Source organism: Cryptomeria japonica, chromosome 4, assembly GCF_030272615.1.
Source record: "Cryptomeria japonica chromosome 4, Sugi_1.0, whole genome shotgun sequence".
In the NCBI taxonomy this organism is placed as follows: domain Eukaryota; kingdom Viridiplantae; phylum Streptophyta; class Pinopsida; order Cupressales; family Cupressaceae; genus Cryptomeria; species Cryptomeria japonica.
The window spans coordinates 647,001,288-647,021,684 of record NC_081408.1 but is presented as its reverse complement, the minus strand read 5'-3'; the positions used below and the strand labels follow the sequence as shown (position 1 = coordinate 647,021,684).

Below are 20,397 nucleotides of genomic sequence, written 5' to 3'. Positions count from 1 at the left end.
GATCACATATAAAATTCAAAGCTAAGTAATCAAAATTTAGACAAAATATGTCTATTCATGAATTAAATATAGATTGATAAATCATAATTCATGCTATATTTTTTACCCTTAATTTTATGGAATGATTTTATTGGTCTCAAAAAATATGAATAATTGAATATAATTTTTGGTTCACCTTTGTCAACCTCTAAGATAAATGCTAGCTATTGAATATCATAATGAGTGATTTGAAGGGGACATGTAAGCAAATGTAAATAAAAAAGTCTCTTAACTTTTGGCCTTCTCAATTTCTAAAGCATCTGATCATTTCTAAAGAGGCTTGCTATGAATATTATTTATTCCCAAAGATTATAAAAGATTTACTAGACATTGATTAACTTGGTTCTTTTAATTATATGATTCATTTGGTAATTACTTTTGGACTATCCCATAGAATTTAGATTTTAGGTTAACTTTTTAACCTTCTAATTTCAAAATTCAAGAATGACAATGTCAAATATTTAGGTAATTCCAATATTGATACATGCATGTGATTCTTTAGTTGAACCAATGGAAAAGAACTTGTTACAATAATCTAGGATGCTTTACATTTCTATGAATTTTGAACTTAAACAAATTTCTACTAAAATAAAATACTTTTTCAAAATTCTCTATTGATTTTGTAGTTGCAAGACATTATGAGCGATCACCAACTTCTTTAATAAATAAGAGGTCAAGTTTGTTCCTCTTGATTGTTTCAATGAACTTGTATGTGGACCAATTCTTCTTTACAAAAAAATAATTGGCAACTTGTGAAAGAAGGCTAAAGGAAAGAACCCTCAACTCTAGTGCACCCTAACCATGTGATATTCACCATTTAATAGTGCCAATTTAGGCTAATTTAGTTTTATCAATCATTACCTTAGTTTTCTTTAGGTTGGATTATAAATAATGAAAAAGGCTAGCTGATGTGTTAAAAGAGTTGACTCCTCATTAGTATACATTTTTCAGAGGGAATTCATAAGCCTTTCTTTCAATTTTTCCTCATGAGATGGATGCACTTCCCCAATCTTTCCTACATATTATTTGAGATTTAGAGCATAGGTTTCCATATGATGTGTGGTGTACACAATGTTCCATAATTGTATCACGATGGGTCTAATATTATTTTTCTCAAATCTCAAAGTAGGATCACTACTATGAATGCCTTGTTTTTTTATTATCCAAGCATGCTATCAAGCGTCTTATAAATCTCTCAAAGGCATGGAGAGTTTGTCTTAGCACATCTTATTATTTGTGTAATAGGTGACATAAAGGAGAAATCCTATTTGTAAGTGCAAAAAAGTTACAAAAATTATAATTTAAAATAAGGATTAAGACTCAAATGCGAAAGAGTGAATTCTATTACAAATAAGAAAAATAATTTTATGAGTTAAAACATTAATAAATTAATTTTTAAAATTAATAATTTCTTATTTTATTATATAAATTTGCAATCATCGACATGATCTTTTATTTTACATTTATTCCTCTTGTTGTGTGAACCTCTAACTATCTACCAAATTTTAATTGACCACTATTAATTGTAGAGGTTCTTCCACCTCAATTTTTCTCTTTGTTATCTCTAATTATTGTCTTCTATGCTAAGTGTTATTTTCTCTTTATTCTTGCATAGCCTCTCCATTTACTTCTCTTCCACTCAACACTTCACTCAAATCTGCATAGTCTTTTCATGTCCACTGCTTCTCTTACTCCTACGCACCCTTGTTGTTCACTATTCTTTTCCAATGTGCTTCCAAGATCTTTTAATCTACAATAAATTTTATTCATGAGCCAACACAATGCTCCTTGCACATTTGGTGCAACCTCAAATCAGAGAATTCCCTTCTTTTTCTTTTCCCTTATTCACCATGCCTCTTTCCTAGTTGTATCCTTGCTTAGCAGTCTTTTGTGGAGGAAATTGTATGATCTTCTTTCCACATTGTTGCAGCCCTATTCCCCTGTTTTGGTGCTTTACTCGTCTCTTTATCTTCTTATGCGCCATTTGATCTTCTTTCTTCTCTTTATCAATTTCTAAATCTGCCTTGCATTTCCGCTCCTCTTTTGTCCTTTCAACTCTCTTCTACTTTGTCTCTTTAATTTCACATGTAGCATTTTACCTTCAATTCGACATCCATATTGATACAATGTTTGCAAAATAGTAAAAATCATTTAAATCCACGAGTTTAAAAAACTTTAGAAAATCTTTACTGAGAAGCATGGAAATTAATAATTGCTATAGATTATGGAATATCATATGAACCCAAAAATAAAAAAACTTACCCTTTTTTGTAACTCTTCATATTTGAAGGTTTAATAATGTTTGGTCCTAATCAAAGGCAAGATAATGTTTGTTCATAATTAGAGGCAATTCTCAGTCTATTCCACTGTGTAAAACTCTTTGGATATTTCATGAGTATTTTTTTAATTTAATTCTCTACATTCAAAACAAGAATATGTTATTTTAAATTTCCAAAACATGCACAAGTTTTTATAGAATTATTAATATATCCCTCAACCCTCCCTCTCTTTATCTTTAACCGCCTCTCTCTCTCTCTCTCTCTCTCTCTCTCTCTCTCTCTCTCTCTCTCTCTCTCTCTCTCTCTCTCTCTCTCTCTCTCTCTCTCTCTCTCTCTCTATCTATCTATCTATCTATCTATATATATATGTCCCATTTCCTTCTCTCTCTCTCTATTGCTAACATAACATGAGTGTGTTGGTAATGAAGTTTGACTTTTTTCAATACAGAGGTTTTGTTTTCGTTATTCGAATCTCTACAAGCAAATGCATAATTCATTTGAAGCTATCACTTCTCAATTGAGACATTTATTGCACAAAAAAAATAATATAATCTAAGTGACCTACTTATTGATCTCATGTACTACATGAATTATGTATGCAAAAAATAGACCAATTTTTTTCTTAATTGACCTTTTACACCTATTCGACGTACCCATTGCACACCAAGATGCAATTGCTAGTTCTAAAATTATATGAAATTTCACGATTCATTTGCCAACAAAACTGAAATGCTAATTTTCTATAATTTTTCATGCCATTTCATTTCCTTGGCATTTGTACATAGAATTTCATTCTCTATCTGAAGCACTGTGGTTGAATTTTCATGAGAAACAAATTTCACTACTACATCAATGTCACATGAAGATTGACTTCAAGACATCCAACATCCTACCAAGAATACATTTTTTATATATCAGCGAAAAAATATTGAATCAGAGCCTACTGCACTCAGGATAAGGAATATCTGCAGAGAATAGGAGCATGCACCATAATGCCTTGATTGGGCCGAAACCTCTCAAAATTTTCATTTTTCCTTGTACACTTGGACGAAACTATTGTCCTTTCTTCTGTCATCCTCTGCTCGGAAGGTACTCTGTTCATCTCTGTCTCATCCAAAGCTTTCCACATATTTGCCATGGCCGAAACTCAGAGGACATCAGAATTCATTTTTGCTGCATGTGCGAGGAAATTCCCGAGAAGAAGTTCTGGAATGCAGATAATGAGTCAATAAGCGAAGGTCTCGGGTATTGGGGCAAGTTTAGTTGTCCATGACTGCTTATGCTTGTTGCGGAAGAACTTAATCCCTGTCGATGTTGTGCGCTTCGACTCCACGGCCGAAATTGTAAATTCATTAAAATGATAACAATCTGATTTCTGAATTTGGCGTTCATCCATTTCCTGCTCCACCACTTTAGGACCTCGGCGTTTTTTGCGACTGTTGTGCTTGTTCTGTTTTGATTGCAAGGCCGCAGCTGCTTTTAAGACCATGGCTACCATCTCAGAAGGCAGTAAAGGGTATTTCAATTTTGTGAGTGGAAGGATAAAATAGAGGCGATCCAGCTGCAATTCGTGGTGTGCAGGAAGAGGAGCTGAACACTCGTCAAAATTGATGGAGTCAGAGAGGCAGATGAAGAAGGCTTCCCTTTCCCTTTCGTTTAAAACTTGAGCTACCTTCACTGGATGTTCATATTCTCGAAGCACACCATTGTCCAGTATTAACTTTGCAGTGGGACGATTTTTGGGGAAAGAAGAGGAAGATAGAGCAGTGCCCATTTCCTTTGGATTTCTGAAACTTTGAGAATGAGTAAAGGTAGATGTCCAGTCACTCTTCGTTTGCTTTTATAGGAATTAAATGAGATCAATTTACTCGTTAAACAGAGTCTGGAAACGTAAGCGAATACGTCATAAGGATGGACGGGACTCTAGTGTAGAATCATTGGCGTGGTCGACAAGCAAAGAAAGTCACAATCACAAACGTAACTGAAATCGTAATGGAGAGTGAAGAGGGAAGAATGGATCGGATTCGACAAAAAACATAATCTGCCAAACATCACCAAGAAAGTCGGACGAAGCACGTGAAGGATGGCCGAGTCAAAATTAGATGAAAATATGAGTCAAAAGCGCATTTCCTCTCTCGCCCGGGTCCCTCACACTAGGAATGGACAAAAGCTAATTTTCTATTTAGTGAGCTTCCTCCGTCACTTGAGGTCTTCACATTTGAGCTACACATGATGCAACTTCCCCTTTCCTCGAAATTCTTATTCGGTGTGGAGATTATTAATTATTACTTTTTAAAAAATCAGAAAAATATAATAAAAGTTCATTAATAAATTTAAATAAGATAAAGATTCTTTATTCAATAAGTATATATAAATAGTATCTCAATCATAGCTACATACAATACTTAGGCCTTTTCAAATACCTTAAGTTCAAATAACAAAAGAATACAAAGTAAAGGATAAGATGCGACATTTGATCTGCAATCTAAGCTATCTTCAATGCAATCTTTAAAATGAAGACGAGAACAAGATTTAGGTGTTTTTTCCACCCAACCTTGAAGCTTACACTTCCCCGGAATTCTCGGTCAATCAAGAATACCCGACCCTACACGAATTTCTTAGCAAAAAGAGTTCGATAGACAAGATGAAATCTGGTGCGTGCCTAGTATGATACATGCATTTTCATTTTTCTAATTCCATTAAGAAACAAGAAAGATCAATCAAGGATATGGTAGAGAGCATACATAAATCCATCTATTTCAATGGTCAATTAGTTACTCGAGTAAAATTCTATGCATAGCAATAAAAGATAGTTTGGAAAAGCAAACTATTCTCTCTATGACTCCACATTTGGCACCTGTCCCGGAAGGTAATCTTTTCAACGCACAAGCATATCTAGCTTTCCTATATTCATATGAAATCAGAACAAAGTACATGGAAGACAATCTTTCTTTTCTCAATTCTAGCTTCCTATTCTTCACATGATAAAATTATAATATTTAAAGCAAACAATCTTTCATTAAATACATATATAATAAATAATCTTTCGTTTACAACCAATTTCATCTAATAAGAAAATAATCTTTTGCTTCTATCTCTTCTTGTAAATCAAGAATTAAAAATACGAAGGTGTAACACATGTATGTATTTTTACATAAAAATTGAATAAAAAATGAGTACACATTCTTTTATTCACTTATCATAACATTTAAATAGTGTAATCATTAACTTGCATTTTATTTCTTATGGTTTCGAATTTCCGCGTTTATATCACCTAAGTTCTCTATCTTTCCACGTGTTTTGGTTTGTCTTCCTCTTTCCTTGAATAACATATTAGTTTGATACTATCATGTGGTTTTTTCATTATTTATGAATTCAACTAACTGATTTTAGTAATTTTCCATAAGAGCATTTAACATGATGAAATTCATAATGTGCATACCTATATGAGTTTTCAAATGAGATACCCAATAATCATCATAACTTCTAATGCAAGGATCACATTCGGGAGTGCAACTCTTTTCTTCAGGAAATCAAAATAAGCTTCAATATTTAATAATTCATTATCCTAGTATTTCACCTTCTTTGTGGTTCAGATTAAAAGTTTATAATGCACAAACTCTCTCTATCCTCTTACTCTGTTTCTAGAGGGTTTGGCGATCTAATTTCCACGAGTTTCACTATGTTTATCAACAAACTTTAAGAAAATATTTCATAATTGCATCTTTATTTATATGAACGTATTTTAAAACAATTTAAAATGGTTTCATATCAGGAAATCAAATATCATGATTCTAATTCTTTCATTTGATTATTGTCTAAATCTAAACAAATAGAACATTCTTTTATCTTTTAGATCTCTACAACAAAATTTGCTAGAATAGAGCCTCCTCTGAAATATGATCCAAGTCTGTTATGATCACTAATCCTTCTCCCAAATCAGTCTGCAATAGGTCTAGATTCCAATGTTTTTCCCCTCTACGCTATCTCATGAGTTCTCTCTACTTTACTCACTACTCTATATTTCCATTCTCTATTCTTAGTTCTATATTTTTTATACTCTGCAAATTTCTCTCTTTTCCACAATACCATCTTCTCTCCCTTCTATTCTGTGTGTTTTATGTGTAGTAAGTCTTCTTTATGCTATTTTCGAACTATAATTTCTCCTAGTTTTGGGTTCATCTTAACCATCATTGATCGTTTCTTGTGCCAACTACACAACATGTCCAAGTTATCATAGCATGTGGCAAACCGAATGCACCACGTCTAACAGTCCATATTCAACCCAACGACTTTACTCACTATTGGGTAAGTGCACAAAGATGGTGGTAAAAAAATGGGGGTATATTCTCGAATGTGTTTTTAATGAGCAGAGCAGATGTGGAAAATAGTGTCAACAAAGCAACATGATGAGTCAGAGTACCTGCAATATGTTATTCAGAAGAAAACAACAGGTAGGAAGAGAAAGAGGGAGAGTAACACAGATGATGTCTTGTAGAATGATAGTGGTGGGTATGCGAGAGATCCCATATTGTTACAAAATGCCTGTCACCTAAAGAAATTAAAGTTTGTTGTATGCATGGCAGTGGTAGTATATGATGATCATCACTTGTCAAACAGCTTGGAACGATACATACCCATGAAAGAAATAAAGTGTGTGATTCCTATAGTCACAATTGAGATCAGTCTTATAACCTTGCAAATTTAATAGCATCATATGTTTTAGAACTTAGGTAGTACTCTTAGGGTTAGGTCAAGCTCTTACACTTGCTTTTTAGTGAAGCCTCGTTGTTTGTTCGCTTGGAGTCTCATTGTATGATGCTCTATTCATAACTTTAAATTTAATATATCATTTTATTAGCCCACCATATGACCCCTTAGGTGTCATTAGAGGTCGTATTGTTTCCTAAGAGGTCATATGGTATCCTGTGACCCCTTAAGACCCCTCCTCTTTCCCTCCCCCCTACTTTCCCCCCTCTTCCTCTCTCTCCCTCCCTCTCTCTCTCCCTCTCCCTCTCTCCCTCTCTCTCTCTCTCTACCTCTCTCCCTCTCCCTTCCTCCATACCCCTTCATCTCTCCCACCCCCTTCTTCTCTCTCTCTCTCTCTCTCTCTCTCTCTCTCCCTCCCTCTACCTTCCCCCCCCTCTTCTCTCCCTCTCTCCCTCCCTCTACCTCTCCTTCCCCCCTCTTCTCTCCCTCTCTCCCTCTCTCTCTCTCTCCCCTCTCCTCTCCCTCTCTCTCCCTCTCCCCTCTCCCTCCCTCTCCCTCCCTTCCCCCCTCTTCTCTCCCTCTCTCCCTCTCTCTCCCTCTCCCTCCTTCCCTCTCTCCCTCTCCCTTCCTCCATACCCCTTCTCTCCCACCTCTCTCTCTCTCTCTCTCTCTCTCTCTCTCTCTCTCTCTCTCTCTCTCTCTCTCTCTCTCTCTCTCTCTCTCCCTTCCTCCATACCCCTTCTTCTCTCCCACCCCCCTCTTCTCTCACTCTCTCCCTCCTTCTACCTCTCTCCCTCTCTCTACCTTCCCTCCCCCGTCTCTCTCTCTCCCCATCTCTCTCTCTCTCTCTCTCTCTCTCTCTCTCTCTCTCCCTCTAACTTCCCTCCCCCCTACTCTCTCTCTCTCTCTCTCTCTCTCTCTCTCTCTCTCTCTCTCTCCCTCCTTCCCTCTCTCCCTCTCCCTTCCTCCATACCCCTTCTTCTCTCTCTCTCTCTCTCTACCTTACCTCCCCCCTCTCTCTCCCTCTCCCTCTCTCTCCCCCTCCCTCTACCTCTCACCCTCTCTCTCCTTTCCCCCCTCTTCTCTCCCTCTCTCTCCCTTCCCCCCTCTTCTCTCCCTCTCTCCCTCTCTCTCCTTCCCTCCTTCCCTCTCTCTCTCCCTCTCCTCTCTCTCCCTTCCCCCATCTTCTCTCCCTCTCTCCCTCTCTCTCCCTCTTTGTTCCTCCATACCCCTTCTTCTCTCCCACCCCCCCTCTTCTCTCTCTCTCTCTCTCTCTCTCTCTCTCTCTCTCTCTCTCTCTCTCTCTCTCTCTCCCCCTCTACCTCTCTCAAGAGCGCATACGAGGCACTGAAACTATTAGTTCCTTGCCTTGCCATAACTTTTTAAAGGCTTAGTAGCGCGTACGCAATACTTATTACTCATAAGCGCATACGGGGTACTATTCCCATTATTCCTTACCCTGTGATAACATTTTTAGGCTTAGTAGCATGTACTTGCTACTTATCAGCCCAAAATGGGAAAAAAGAATACCGTTGGGCTTGTCAACATTTTATGGTCTAACAGCGCGTATGCGGTTATTAATGTAGCACATACGCAGTTTATAGACATACTTTTAGTTGCCCAAGAGCCTCAATGGCCTCAAAAGAATTTTTTGAGGTCGTTGAAGGCCCCACTGGAACTGTGTCTGCACTTCTATCACTGCTGTATACATAAAAGTAAGTGAATTTTTTGTTTTTGCATGATTTCAAATGATTGAATTGCTGTTTTTATTAGTTTTTTGTTGATTTCGCTGAAAATTATACACTACAACCTCAAAATGAAGTGCAATCCATGTATTATCACTCTACACAAGTTTCTATTTTTGTACACATAGCATTCATGCATGCAGATGATAGCACAGAGGAGGATAGAAAGGTTGTAAGAGAGTATCACTTCTACATAAGTGATGATCGTACTCATTCATTGGAGTTTGTACAAGGATGCTTTAAAGTTTTCTATGATAGTTTAAGGGAAAAGAACATACGATACAACCGACACTTAATATGGTCAGATAATTGCACTGCACAATTCAAGAATGCAAGGATGTTTTATTGGTTGACAAGGATGCATGTGACAAGCAGTGTACAACATTTTTGGAATTTCACTGAGGTTGGACATGGTAAGAGAGAGCACGATGGTACAGGAGCATGTGTGAAAAGATCCCTAGCCAGGCAAGAATTGAAGTACGAAGGTGGTGCTGAGTTGGTAGATGCAGAAACAATTATGTGATGGTGTAAGTCTACGATGGGTCCAGGTACTCCAGGTACGTCATTGTTTCGTAGATATTTTTGGTTGATCACTGAATCTAACATTGAAAACTATCTAGATTATTGTACAGTTGTAGGATCGAGTGACATGCACTCATTTATGAGTTCAAATTCAAGTTCACTGGTAATTTATATGAGACAAATGGTATGTTTTTTCTCTTCATGCATGTATTGTTTGTGGGAAGAATGTGAATCAGAAGAGTGGGTTGACAAATGGTCTTGTAGACCATTGGTTCCCATTGATTCATATCAAATTCCCAAAGCACTACAATTGAGCCAGATGGAGATATCAGTGGATTTTGACCATGTATCCGACCTAGTGGATTCAGGTGATTTTTTGAGTTAATTTTTTTGCAAGTATTCTTTTTGGTTCATTTTGTTGTACATCATACTTTATTTTTGGTATTAATTAACACTTTATTAAATGCAGGTCTTGTGTATGCAGTTGTTGTAGAAGAGAACAATGAAGAAGGAACATATTACTATTTGTGTCATTATGTTGAGACTAAAAGAAAATTGACAACCACAATCATTGATGGAGAGGGTATTGAGTACCCAATAGGGTCTGTTGTCGTGACAGGAACATGGTTTTGGAGATACCCTATCAATAATTATGATGTTTGGTTGTTCGAGGACTTTGAAACACACAGACATATTCTTCATTTCTCTAACCTTGTTGTTGCAACAAATATTCATTTGATGAAGTATTGTGGTAGACCTCATAACAAGATTTTATGGAAAGTTCATGAATCTGACCACGAAGCAATACTTGACACAATACGGGTTAGAACCGATCCTGAAGGCTCACTTGATTGATTCTATGGTTCAGAGTAGAATGATTTTGAGAATTTTGTATAAATCATCAATGAATTGTTCTATATTCGTTTTTTGTATATATAAATGCCCATGAGCTAATTTTTACATGTTTAGGGGCATAATTTTGTATATTTAAGTGTCAATGAGCTGATTTGTACATATGTACATACCAAATTTTGTATATTAAAATGGCGATGAGCTAAATCGCACATATTGTAATGCCAAATTTTGTATAAAGGCCCATGAGATGATTTGTATATTAAAATGGCGATGAGCTAAATCGCACATATTGTAATGCCAAATTTTGTATAAAAGCCCATGAGATGATTTGTAAGACAATGTTTTGTATAATCAAATAGCCAAGAGCTCATTTGACCATATTTAGAGGCAAATTTTTGAATAATATGTGACAATGTTTTGTGACTATTTTGTGTGTCAATGTTTTGTGACTATGTTTTGAGTATATGTGATGTGTCCTTGATCAATCATGAGCATTCTTGATTCTTGTATAATCATGGATAATTATTTGAGTCATTATCGGGTCATAGAGGTCATAGATTGAGACTAGATACAATTTGAGCAAAAATTGTCATTGTTGTCAAAAAAATTGTCAAAAAAGTTGTCAAGCAACTTCTACATTGCGTCGGTAGGGTATGACTCTCAAAGTTTTGGTGCTTTGGGATGCACGACAGGGGCATGCCTAGCGTAAACCTACCCACCCGGATGCACTCGCGACGTCGGTTTGTGCATACGACGAACATAATCAATTCTAGCCAATCTTGCAATTTTTCCTTGCAAGCAACTGATGGTTTTTGGAGCAAGCAAAAAAATGCTACTAATTGAAAATGGCTCCGAGTTGTCGAAAACCGAGATAGGTCATTGTAGAGGAGCCTCATGCGGCCCCATGGGATCAAACAGATTGACCGTATGTGTCGTGAATTGGAAGAAACAATCCGTCAAATTTTGACAATTTTTTGGACTCAGGGCACTTGAGAGATCACACTGGTAGGGTATGATTCTCGACGTTATGGTGCTTTGGGATGCATGACAAGGGAATTCCTAGCGTAAACCTACCCACCCGGATGCACTCGCAATGTCGGTTTGTGCACACGATGAACAAAATCAATTCTAGCCAATCTTGTAACTTTTCCTTGCAAGTAACTGACGGTTTTTGGAGCAGGCGAAAAAATGCTACTAATTGAAAATGGCTCCAAGTCATCAAAAAATGAGATAAGACATTGTAGAGGATCCTCATGTGACCCCACGGGATCAAACAGATTGACTATATGTGTCGTGGATTGGAAGAAACAGTCCGTCAAATTTTGACAATTTTTTGGACTCAGGGCACTTAAGAGATCGCACCGGTCGGGTATGACTCTGAAAGTTTTGTTGCTTTGGGATGCATGATAGGGGTATTCCTAGCATAAAAATGCCCACCCAAACTGAGATAGGCCATTGTAGAGGAGCCTCACACAACCCCACGGGATCAAACAGATCGACCGTATGTGTCATGGATTGGAAGAAACAGTTCATCAAATTTTGACAATTTTTTGGACTTAGGGCACTTGAGAGATCACACCGGTAGGGTATGACTCTCAACGTTCTGGTTCTTTGGGATGCATGACAAGGCCATGCCTAGTGTAAATGTGCCCACCTAGACATGCTTGCGACGGCGGTTTGTGCACACGATGAACATAATCAATTCTTGCAAGGAATTGACGGTTTTTGGAGCAGGCGAAAAAATGCTACTAATTGAAAATGGCTCCGAGTTGTCAAAAACTGAGATAGGCCATTGTATAGGAGCCTCATGTGACCCCACAGGATCAAATAGATCGACCGTATGTGTTGTGGATTGGAAGAAACAGTTCATCACATTTTGACAATTTTTTGGACTTAGGGCACTTGAGAGATCGCACCGGTAGGTTATGACTCTCGAAGTTTTGGTGCTTTGGGATGCATGACAGGGGCATGCCTAGTGTAAACCTGCCCACCTGGACATGCTTGTGACATCGGTTTGTGCACACAACGAACAAAATTTGACCATTGCAAGTGTGAGGGTGCTCTCGCACCAAACACATTGTTGTTTATATTCATATTGTCGATTTTTGTTGTTTATATTCATATTGTTAATTACATATGCAAATATTCATTTAAATTTATAAAAGGGCAGCCACCAAATACAACAAATACACAATAATGAACTGAATACAAGGAGTTTTGTAGGGTTAATTCAACATTTTAGAAATTTTATCAAATCATATTCCACGATTGCAATGTTTTATATCATATATTTTTGTTGTTTATATTCATATTGTTGATTACATATGCAAATATTCATTTAAATTTATAAAAGGACAACCACAAAATACAACGAATACAAAATAATGAACTCATTACACATTTATTGGATCGAATATATATATATATATATATATATATATATATATATATATATATATCTATATATATATATATATATATATATATATATATATATATATATATATATAAAGACATGTCTACCAAGTCAATACAAGTATTACAAAAATGTGGCATATGCCATGTCCAAATCGATATACAATAAAAATGTAGAATATATCTACATGTATGAATGACCAAAACTAACACTATATGATCCTAAACTTGTGGTGGATCATCAAAATCAAGCCTCTTCGGTGCAGTACGCGGCTCTGTAGATGGTTGCAAAACCACAATTCAAAAGCCAAGTTAGAATTATTTTGTAGAAAATAGTTCACAATTAACAACATAACTATGCATTTAACTTTAATTCCTTTTCAATTGAAATGTATATTACCTCATTGGCTGATCCAGGAGCTAATGTCTTCGCTCTCCTCTCCTTGTCACTCTTAGGAGTTTTTTTGAAGACATACTTAAATGGATCCACGTTATGACCGTACCACGAAGGAGTCTATTGTAGATTAAATGTACAATTAATACAATGTACTAACATAAATATATCAAAAACACTTAAAATCTATAATATAGAGAACAATGACATACCTGTGCCTAAGATGCTTCTCCAATGGATTGAGGATGGCTCACCATCGATGTAGAAACTGTCGCTATTACCTATACAAAAAGTGTACAAAGATTATAGACAATTAATATAATGATAAGTATTGAAGGTTGAAAACAATTAATTTTACATATCAAACAAAAGTGTACTGGATCCTGAGATGCTTCTCCAGTGCAAGGAGGAGGGTTCGCCATTGACGAAATAGGTATGGATATTTCCTATATAAAAAAATGAGAAGATTATAATACATCACAAGTTCACATGTACACGTGCATATAATCATGAAATTAAGAAAATAAAGTAGAGATACATACCTCCGCCGTCTCTTGATCCATGGGCGAATCAGGTGCATTCAACATATCCACAAAGCTCAATGGCCACTATACATGTAAAATAGACAAAAAACACTAATCAATCTACAAACCCCAACTAATACTTGATTTCAACATTTTCAAACAATTGTACAACTAAAAATGTGTTCAATTACCTTCTTCACACATTTTGGCGTCTTCGAGGAATTCTTTTTCTTAGGACAAGCCTTAGACGCAGAGGGGGTACCCTAAAAACACAAAATTAACATGAGATATTAGTATAGATAATAAATTAAACATAATTTTAAAAATCTAAATTGAAATGACTTTCATATTCCATCAAAACAATACATAAAAAGAGTTGTACAAAATATGATACCGTATAGCCTTGTAGGCCAAAATCGATCGTTGAGAGCATGATGTCATCAATATGGGACATTTCGTCCCCTGTCAACATGTACGAACCAAAAATTGGACCAAGCATTAAAGATAGTTAGTATATCTTGTATTTTTTTGAATTCAAAGTGTACTATTATATTTTAACATGTTACAAAATTTATACCTCAGGCATCGAAGTTGCAGCTATGGTAACTAGGGGAGGTGTATGGGATACCTCTGCTGCATCCTGAAATGCATATTATTTGTCTCAATTTAAATCGATGTATAAATGAAAATTCATTTATGTAATTACAAATTTAAAGTGACTGATAAATAAAATGTTATGAATTCAAATCAACACAACTGTGTCTATGGCTCATGGGCAAACACCATGTCCATCAACTCATCTGTCGGCGTGACATCCTCAACCATGTGAGCCTGACATCTACAATAGCAAATCATGCACAAATTATATGAGTATCCATCTGCACCAGCTGCATCATCTATCCCCGAGCATATCCCCGAGCAATTGACACACATATGCTCGATGGGCTCTCTGTCACCCTCTAATGGCTCATCATCCAATACAATAGGGTGCGCTAATGATGTCCCATGCTGGATGATGGCACTAGTCAATGTTGTATCTGCCTGAAGAGTTTGTAGCTCCATCGACTCTTTCAGCTCTAATGGGACAGCCTAATGCACCTTGGGTTTGGGTGCTAGGGGGCGGCAACCCTCCACGGCTAATCACCTACGGGCTCCAGGTCTATCTTGGGCAGAGCCACCACCTCTACCATGAAACTCTCTCATGTCAAAATAGTTTGGCCTCACATTGAGCACAAACTCACAATATATTTTTCTCAAAAAATATAATGGCACCTCATAATTATTACAAGGTGGATCATCAAAGACCATCCACCACCTCTGCCAAAAAGGATTCTTCATCTGCGCATTGGTACACCAATGTATGGGAAACCTCTTTGCATTAAGAGGTAATGACTGACCAGTTTTGGGATCAACAAAAAGGGCACATATTTGTTGTTTAGAAATATTTTTGTTTTTTACTCCATCGTATGATAGCTCATTGGCATAGAATTGACGACACCCATCCCTAAAGCTTCTCCATTTGGTAATTTCTGTGGAAACAACCATGGCACCACTAGCTAATGTTTCTAGGCTAGTGGCGAGGGATTGATGGTGGTCAAGTTCAGAAATTTTCAATTTTACAGTCAGTCTATTGATTTTAGACGTATTTTGTCCTAACTGATTAATTAATTCTTCCCATGTTTCGGCTGTGCGGTCAAAAGGAGGAATTGGGGGTTGTTCTTGTGTGTTTTTAGGAGGCCCATTTGGTTGTTCTTGTGGGTTTTCAGGAGGTGCATTTGGTTGTTCTTGTTCTGGATTAGAAGAATCTGGTTTTTGAAACAAAAATTGAAAAAACCTAATCAAAATTAATGAAATTAAATTCAAAATATAAAACAAATTGCATAAACCAGAAAGAAAGACAAAAATAAACAAAAACTAACCTTGATCCATAGCTTGGAGGACAAATCTAGCACCCCATTCACGGTTTAGGTGAGAAAATGGGGAAAAACGAAGTTAAAAATGCGATTTACGGGTAAATGAGACCTAGTTTTTTTAAAAAAACTTTTTTTACTAGGCATCGCATATGCAGTTTTATTTGGAATATTAGCATGTACGCGCTCATTTTCCAAGGCGTAGCACGTACGTTCTCATTTTACTAAAAGAAATGCGTACGCGCTACCTTTTCTAGGCTCGGGAAGAACAAACCTAAGCGTGTATGCGGGAATTTGAAACTTTAAAACCGCATACGCGCTGCTTGTTTTTCCAAGTTTTTTTTTGGTGGTGTCCACTTTTCTAACCACCATCTTTGTGCACACGCCCTATTAACAACAGTTGATATCATTGTTTTGGCTTTTCGTCCCTCTTAACTCACTATCAACAGTTGTCGATATCATTATTTTTGGCTTTACGTCTCCCTTCACATGGGCTTGGAACCCTTTGATCCTGGCACATAATATATTGACTATAGTTCGGTTATATCAGTCTAACAACTATGCTTTGCATTCATCATTTGATGCCAATGATACATAGTATAAACCATGCATTGTTAAAATTTTAACTCAAACTCTGCTTGTTATATTCATAGAGAATTCCATGATCAAATCAAATTTGAAGTGTTTGCTACATGAGCCGATATCATTATTGACTCCCCCCCCCCTTAACTCATATTTTTCTATGTGTCGAAATTAATACCGTTTCCTTAGCAAGTACTTACCAAGTCTTAGTGGTATTACATCATACCAAGTCAACTTCACTATGTCGACTTATATCATGCAATATGATTAGGTTTTACTAACAACACGTTATTAAAATAGTCCTCCACCTTTATATATATATATTTATTTATTTAGTCAAATGATTAAGTATATGAAAAATATGAGCATAAAGATTATGTATATATAAATATGTACATAATTTCAAAAGTAAAGTAATTAAATTTATGAGTAAACCAATATAATTATATATATATATATTATAATTACCTACATATATATATGTATATGATCGAGTCATTATTATTCGAACACACACACACACACACACACACACACACACACACACACACACACACATATATATAACTTGTAAACAAAATAATATATATAGTTTCACCAAATCACTCATATGTGTACAAAAGAGCTTAAAAATTTATAATCAATATTCATATTTAATCTTCCTTTAACAACAAATCTTTCTTTAAAATATAGCATATCATTTGCAAGCACTCATGCAAATTCAAATTTTAAATCAATCACAAGAATGTTCTAATAGTGGTGTGTGAGATTCTCATCCTTTCTAACAAAGTCTAAGAGCTAAAACAACTCTACCTGAACCACATTCCTGCCTTCGTTCACATTCACTTGTTCCTGCATTCACTTGCACTCAATTGCTCATTAGCAATGACAATCTCAATTTCATAATAAAAACAATACTAATCACTCAATTGAATGTAAATCATTTCATTGCATTTGAACTCATATTTCATTATCATCTATTTCACTAAAAATTCCATTTCCATTTCATTTCAGTTTCATAAATAAAAAATATAAGCATTATTTTCCCAATAAATAGTTACAGATAAATATGATTCGTGACATCCTTCCCATCTTGGAAGAGACATCGTTCCAATGTCTTATTATCTATCAATAAGCACATAGTATTCCAACATCATAAAATATTAACCATACATCATAGTCTCAAATCAAAACATAAACAATAGCAATTTAGCATCCATGTTTTCCAAGTTCACAACATGTAAATCAAGTCAAAGTATCAAGGTATCTTGTGCATTAAGAAAATACTAATCTAAGAAAAAAAATGAGGAAAATGATTGTCAATCATCTCAACATCTGCCCATGTAGCACTATCCTCAGAGTATTGGTCCCACTAGACCTTATACAGTGAAATCTCTGCTATGTAGATTCACGCTACATTGATATAGGATTTAGATGGGCTCCACTAGCACCACCCTTGGATCCTATAACTGGATTTATAATGTCCTACACATCAAAGGGTCCCACATATCTTGGTGCCAACTTTGATGATTTCCCAAATTAGATAGAGCTCCTATGAGGCTTGACCCTCATAAAGACTTTATATCCAACAACAAACTGTCTGAAATTTCCATTTCTATTAGCATCTATTTTTCGGTTGTCTCTTTCAATCTTGTCCTGATTGACTTCATCTACTTATCTACTTCTTTGAGCAAATCAGGACCAATAATGATCCTATCTTCCATTTTATCTCAACTAATGGGTGTGCAACACTTTCGTCCATAGAGTGCCTCAAAAGGTGTCATCCCTAAAGATGCATGAAGTGAGTTGTTATATGCAAACTCAACCAAAGGAAAATACTCCTTCCACTTGTATTGTTGATCCTATGCAATACATCCGTAAAAGATCCTCGATAACCCGATTAACTCTTTCCGTTTGGCCATTAGTCTGAGGATGATATGCCGAACTAAAGTTCAGTCTGGTTCCCAAAGCTACATTCAATGTTGTCCAAAATCTAGATGTCATCCTAGTATTCTTATCTGAAATAATGGTTTCTAGTACACCATGCAATCAAAATATCTCTTGCACAAATTTCTTCGCAAGAGTCAATGATCCGTCCTTAAGATTTCCAGGTAGAAAATGTGCAACTTTTGTCAATCTGTCGACAATAGCCAAAATGGTATCATGCTTGTTCTTTCTCATAGGTAACCCTTGAATAAAATCCATACCGATTACTTGTCACTTATACTTAGGTATGACATGTTGAAATAAAAGTGTTGTTGGATGAACATGCTCAACTTTTACTCCCTAGCATTCCAAACACTTTACCACATACTCAATCACCTCTTTTCCTACGTTTAGGCCAAAACTACAAAATTCTCAATTCAGTTACCATCTTTGTCACTTCTGAATGTTCTAAATAAGGTGTATTGTATACCTTATGCAATATTAATTTCCTTAAGTTTCTACAACTAAGTGAGTACATCCTTCTTTAACATTCCTAGTCACCATCAAGTCCAATCTCATATCTATCTATGATCCATAAAATCTACTTCCAAAGCTTTCTTATCCTTTAGGTAATATATCTCTTCTCAGGGATTCCACAATAATTACTATCTCAAGTTTGACTAATTTAGACTAACTATGGTAGAAAAAGATTTTTCTTGGTCTAAGAGAATCCGTCATTCGACTCTCTTCGAATTCCAAAAATTCTGACCAACTAACTCCGCTTCAATCCTACAACTTTTACCAACCCAAAAATATTTTGAAACTACTAGGTACACCTTTAACTGTCAATTGACAAGGCAATCATAATAATAATTTTTTTTAATGTAATAGCATATGTTGAGCATCTGCTAACGCAACCTATACTCAACTAACTCTAAATGTGTCTTTTCGTCAAAGACCACTAGTACTTGGATGTCCAAGACTCTATCACCGACTTTTAATTAACAAAATACATCATACATGATCACATGATCTCAAGGATAGTAAGAACACAAATTTGTCTATCTTCTAAATATATATATATCTTTGAGAGACCTACACACTTGTTTCTCATATTGAAGTCGATAAAATTAAAAGTTTTATGCATACATGGTATTTTTATCCTAACTAATACTAACAACTATGCTTTCCATACTCTCCGAATTCTACTCCCTTGTACATTCTATCAGGGGCTCACTATGAACATGATAGGGAATGAATGCAATATGCAAATCGAAAATCACTAAAAATTTTAAACATTAGATTAGCCACCATAAGGATGAAGAGAAAAACATAATCAATTTCAGCAGTAAATTATAAAATGCGCATAATGAAACAATAAGTCAAGTGTGACCAAGGGCCACAAAAATAGAGATAGAAAATTGGTGACTCATCTTCTTACAAAAGAAAAATATGATTGTCTTAAGAAAATCCAAATCCAAATAACCAAAAACCAAAGAATTCATCAATAAACCAAATAAAGTATCAAACTTGATATATATCATGAATTGTGTGACTAAGAGTAGTCACATGTGATGGAGTGTTACAACACCTTGGGGTATCCTTTCCAAAGTATGCTAGAGAGAATATCAAACATAGTACCAATAGTTTCGCCATTGTGTCGAAAAGGATCACAACGCTTGAGCATAAAATATAAAAAGAAGTCCTTATGAAGGTTTCATCAATAATATCCATATAATACCTACTATAGACATAGAGTATAATAGAATAGTATCTATATCTTTCACAAGAACAAGTTAGAATAATACTAGTCTAGAAACATAATTTAATAATTCAAGCATCCAATGCGTCTAGGTTCTTATGATAACTATCATTGTTGTATTAAATAAGATCTCAACTACAACTCTACTATATAAGAAGCATACTTAAAAGTGCTCATCTCCATTCAGGAGACTATTATCCAAGATATGTGTCCATTTAAATGTGCTAAGTCTAATAGATACTCTTCCTCTATCTATTCTGGCACCATCCTGATTCAACAAAATAATGATTTTATTTATCGTTTTTAAAAAAAAATGATACCACATAAATATATATCTCTACTCATCTGAACTAATTACTATCAACTCAGAAGGAAGATGCTCATATAGACATTCCTTGTTTTCTTTCATCTCCTTGTTAAGGATAGTCAGACTAGTCTTGTTTTCAGGAAATTCAGTAGGTGAGATTCCTTTTCCCTTATAAGATTTCTCATTGTCCCACCATGTTGCAACTTCTCCAGTAAGTTGATAAGAATCCCATACTGCTTTAGTTTCATTTGACATATTACGAAGGTTTGAATACTTCATCTCAATTACCCAAGCTTCAACACCATCACCAATGGGCTTACCATCGAACTTAGGTGGGACTGTCCTTTTCAAGTCTTTAGCTAGCTCCCCTTAAATCCTAACTCAATGATCAGGTTGTTCCTTAGCTCTAGGAAATTCATTACTAGGT

The 20,397-nt window shown here is 35.7% G+C and overlaps 1 protein-coding gene across 1 annotated transcript; it reads right to left on the bottom strand.

The window, feature by feature from the left end:
• Nucleotides 1–3,543: 3,543 nt before the first annotated feature.
• LOC131047728 (uncharacterized) lies at nucleotides 3,544–4,092 on the bottom strand. Its single transcript, XM_057981526.2, has one exon. The coding sequence runs from the start codon at nucleotides 4,090–4,092 to the stop codon at nucleotides 3,544–3,546; it is 549 nt and encodes a 182-aa protein (XP_057837509.2).
• Between the last annotated feature and the right edge of the window lie 16,305 nt (nucleotides 4,093–20,397).

What these genes read in the sequence shown, in the direction of transcription:
- LOC131047728 (XM_057981526.2), bottom strand. Translation starts at nt 4,092, where the DNA reads ATGGGCACTGCTCTATCTTCCTCTTCTTTCCCCAAAAATCGTCCCACT.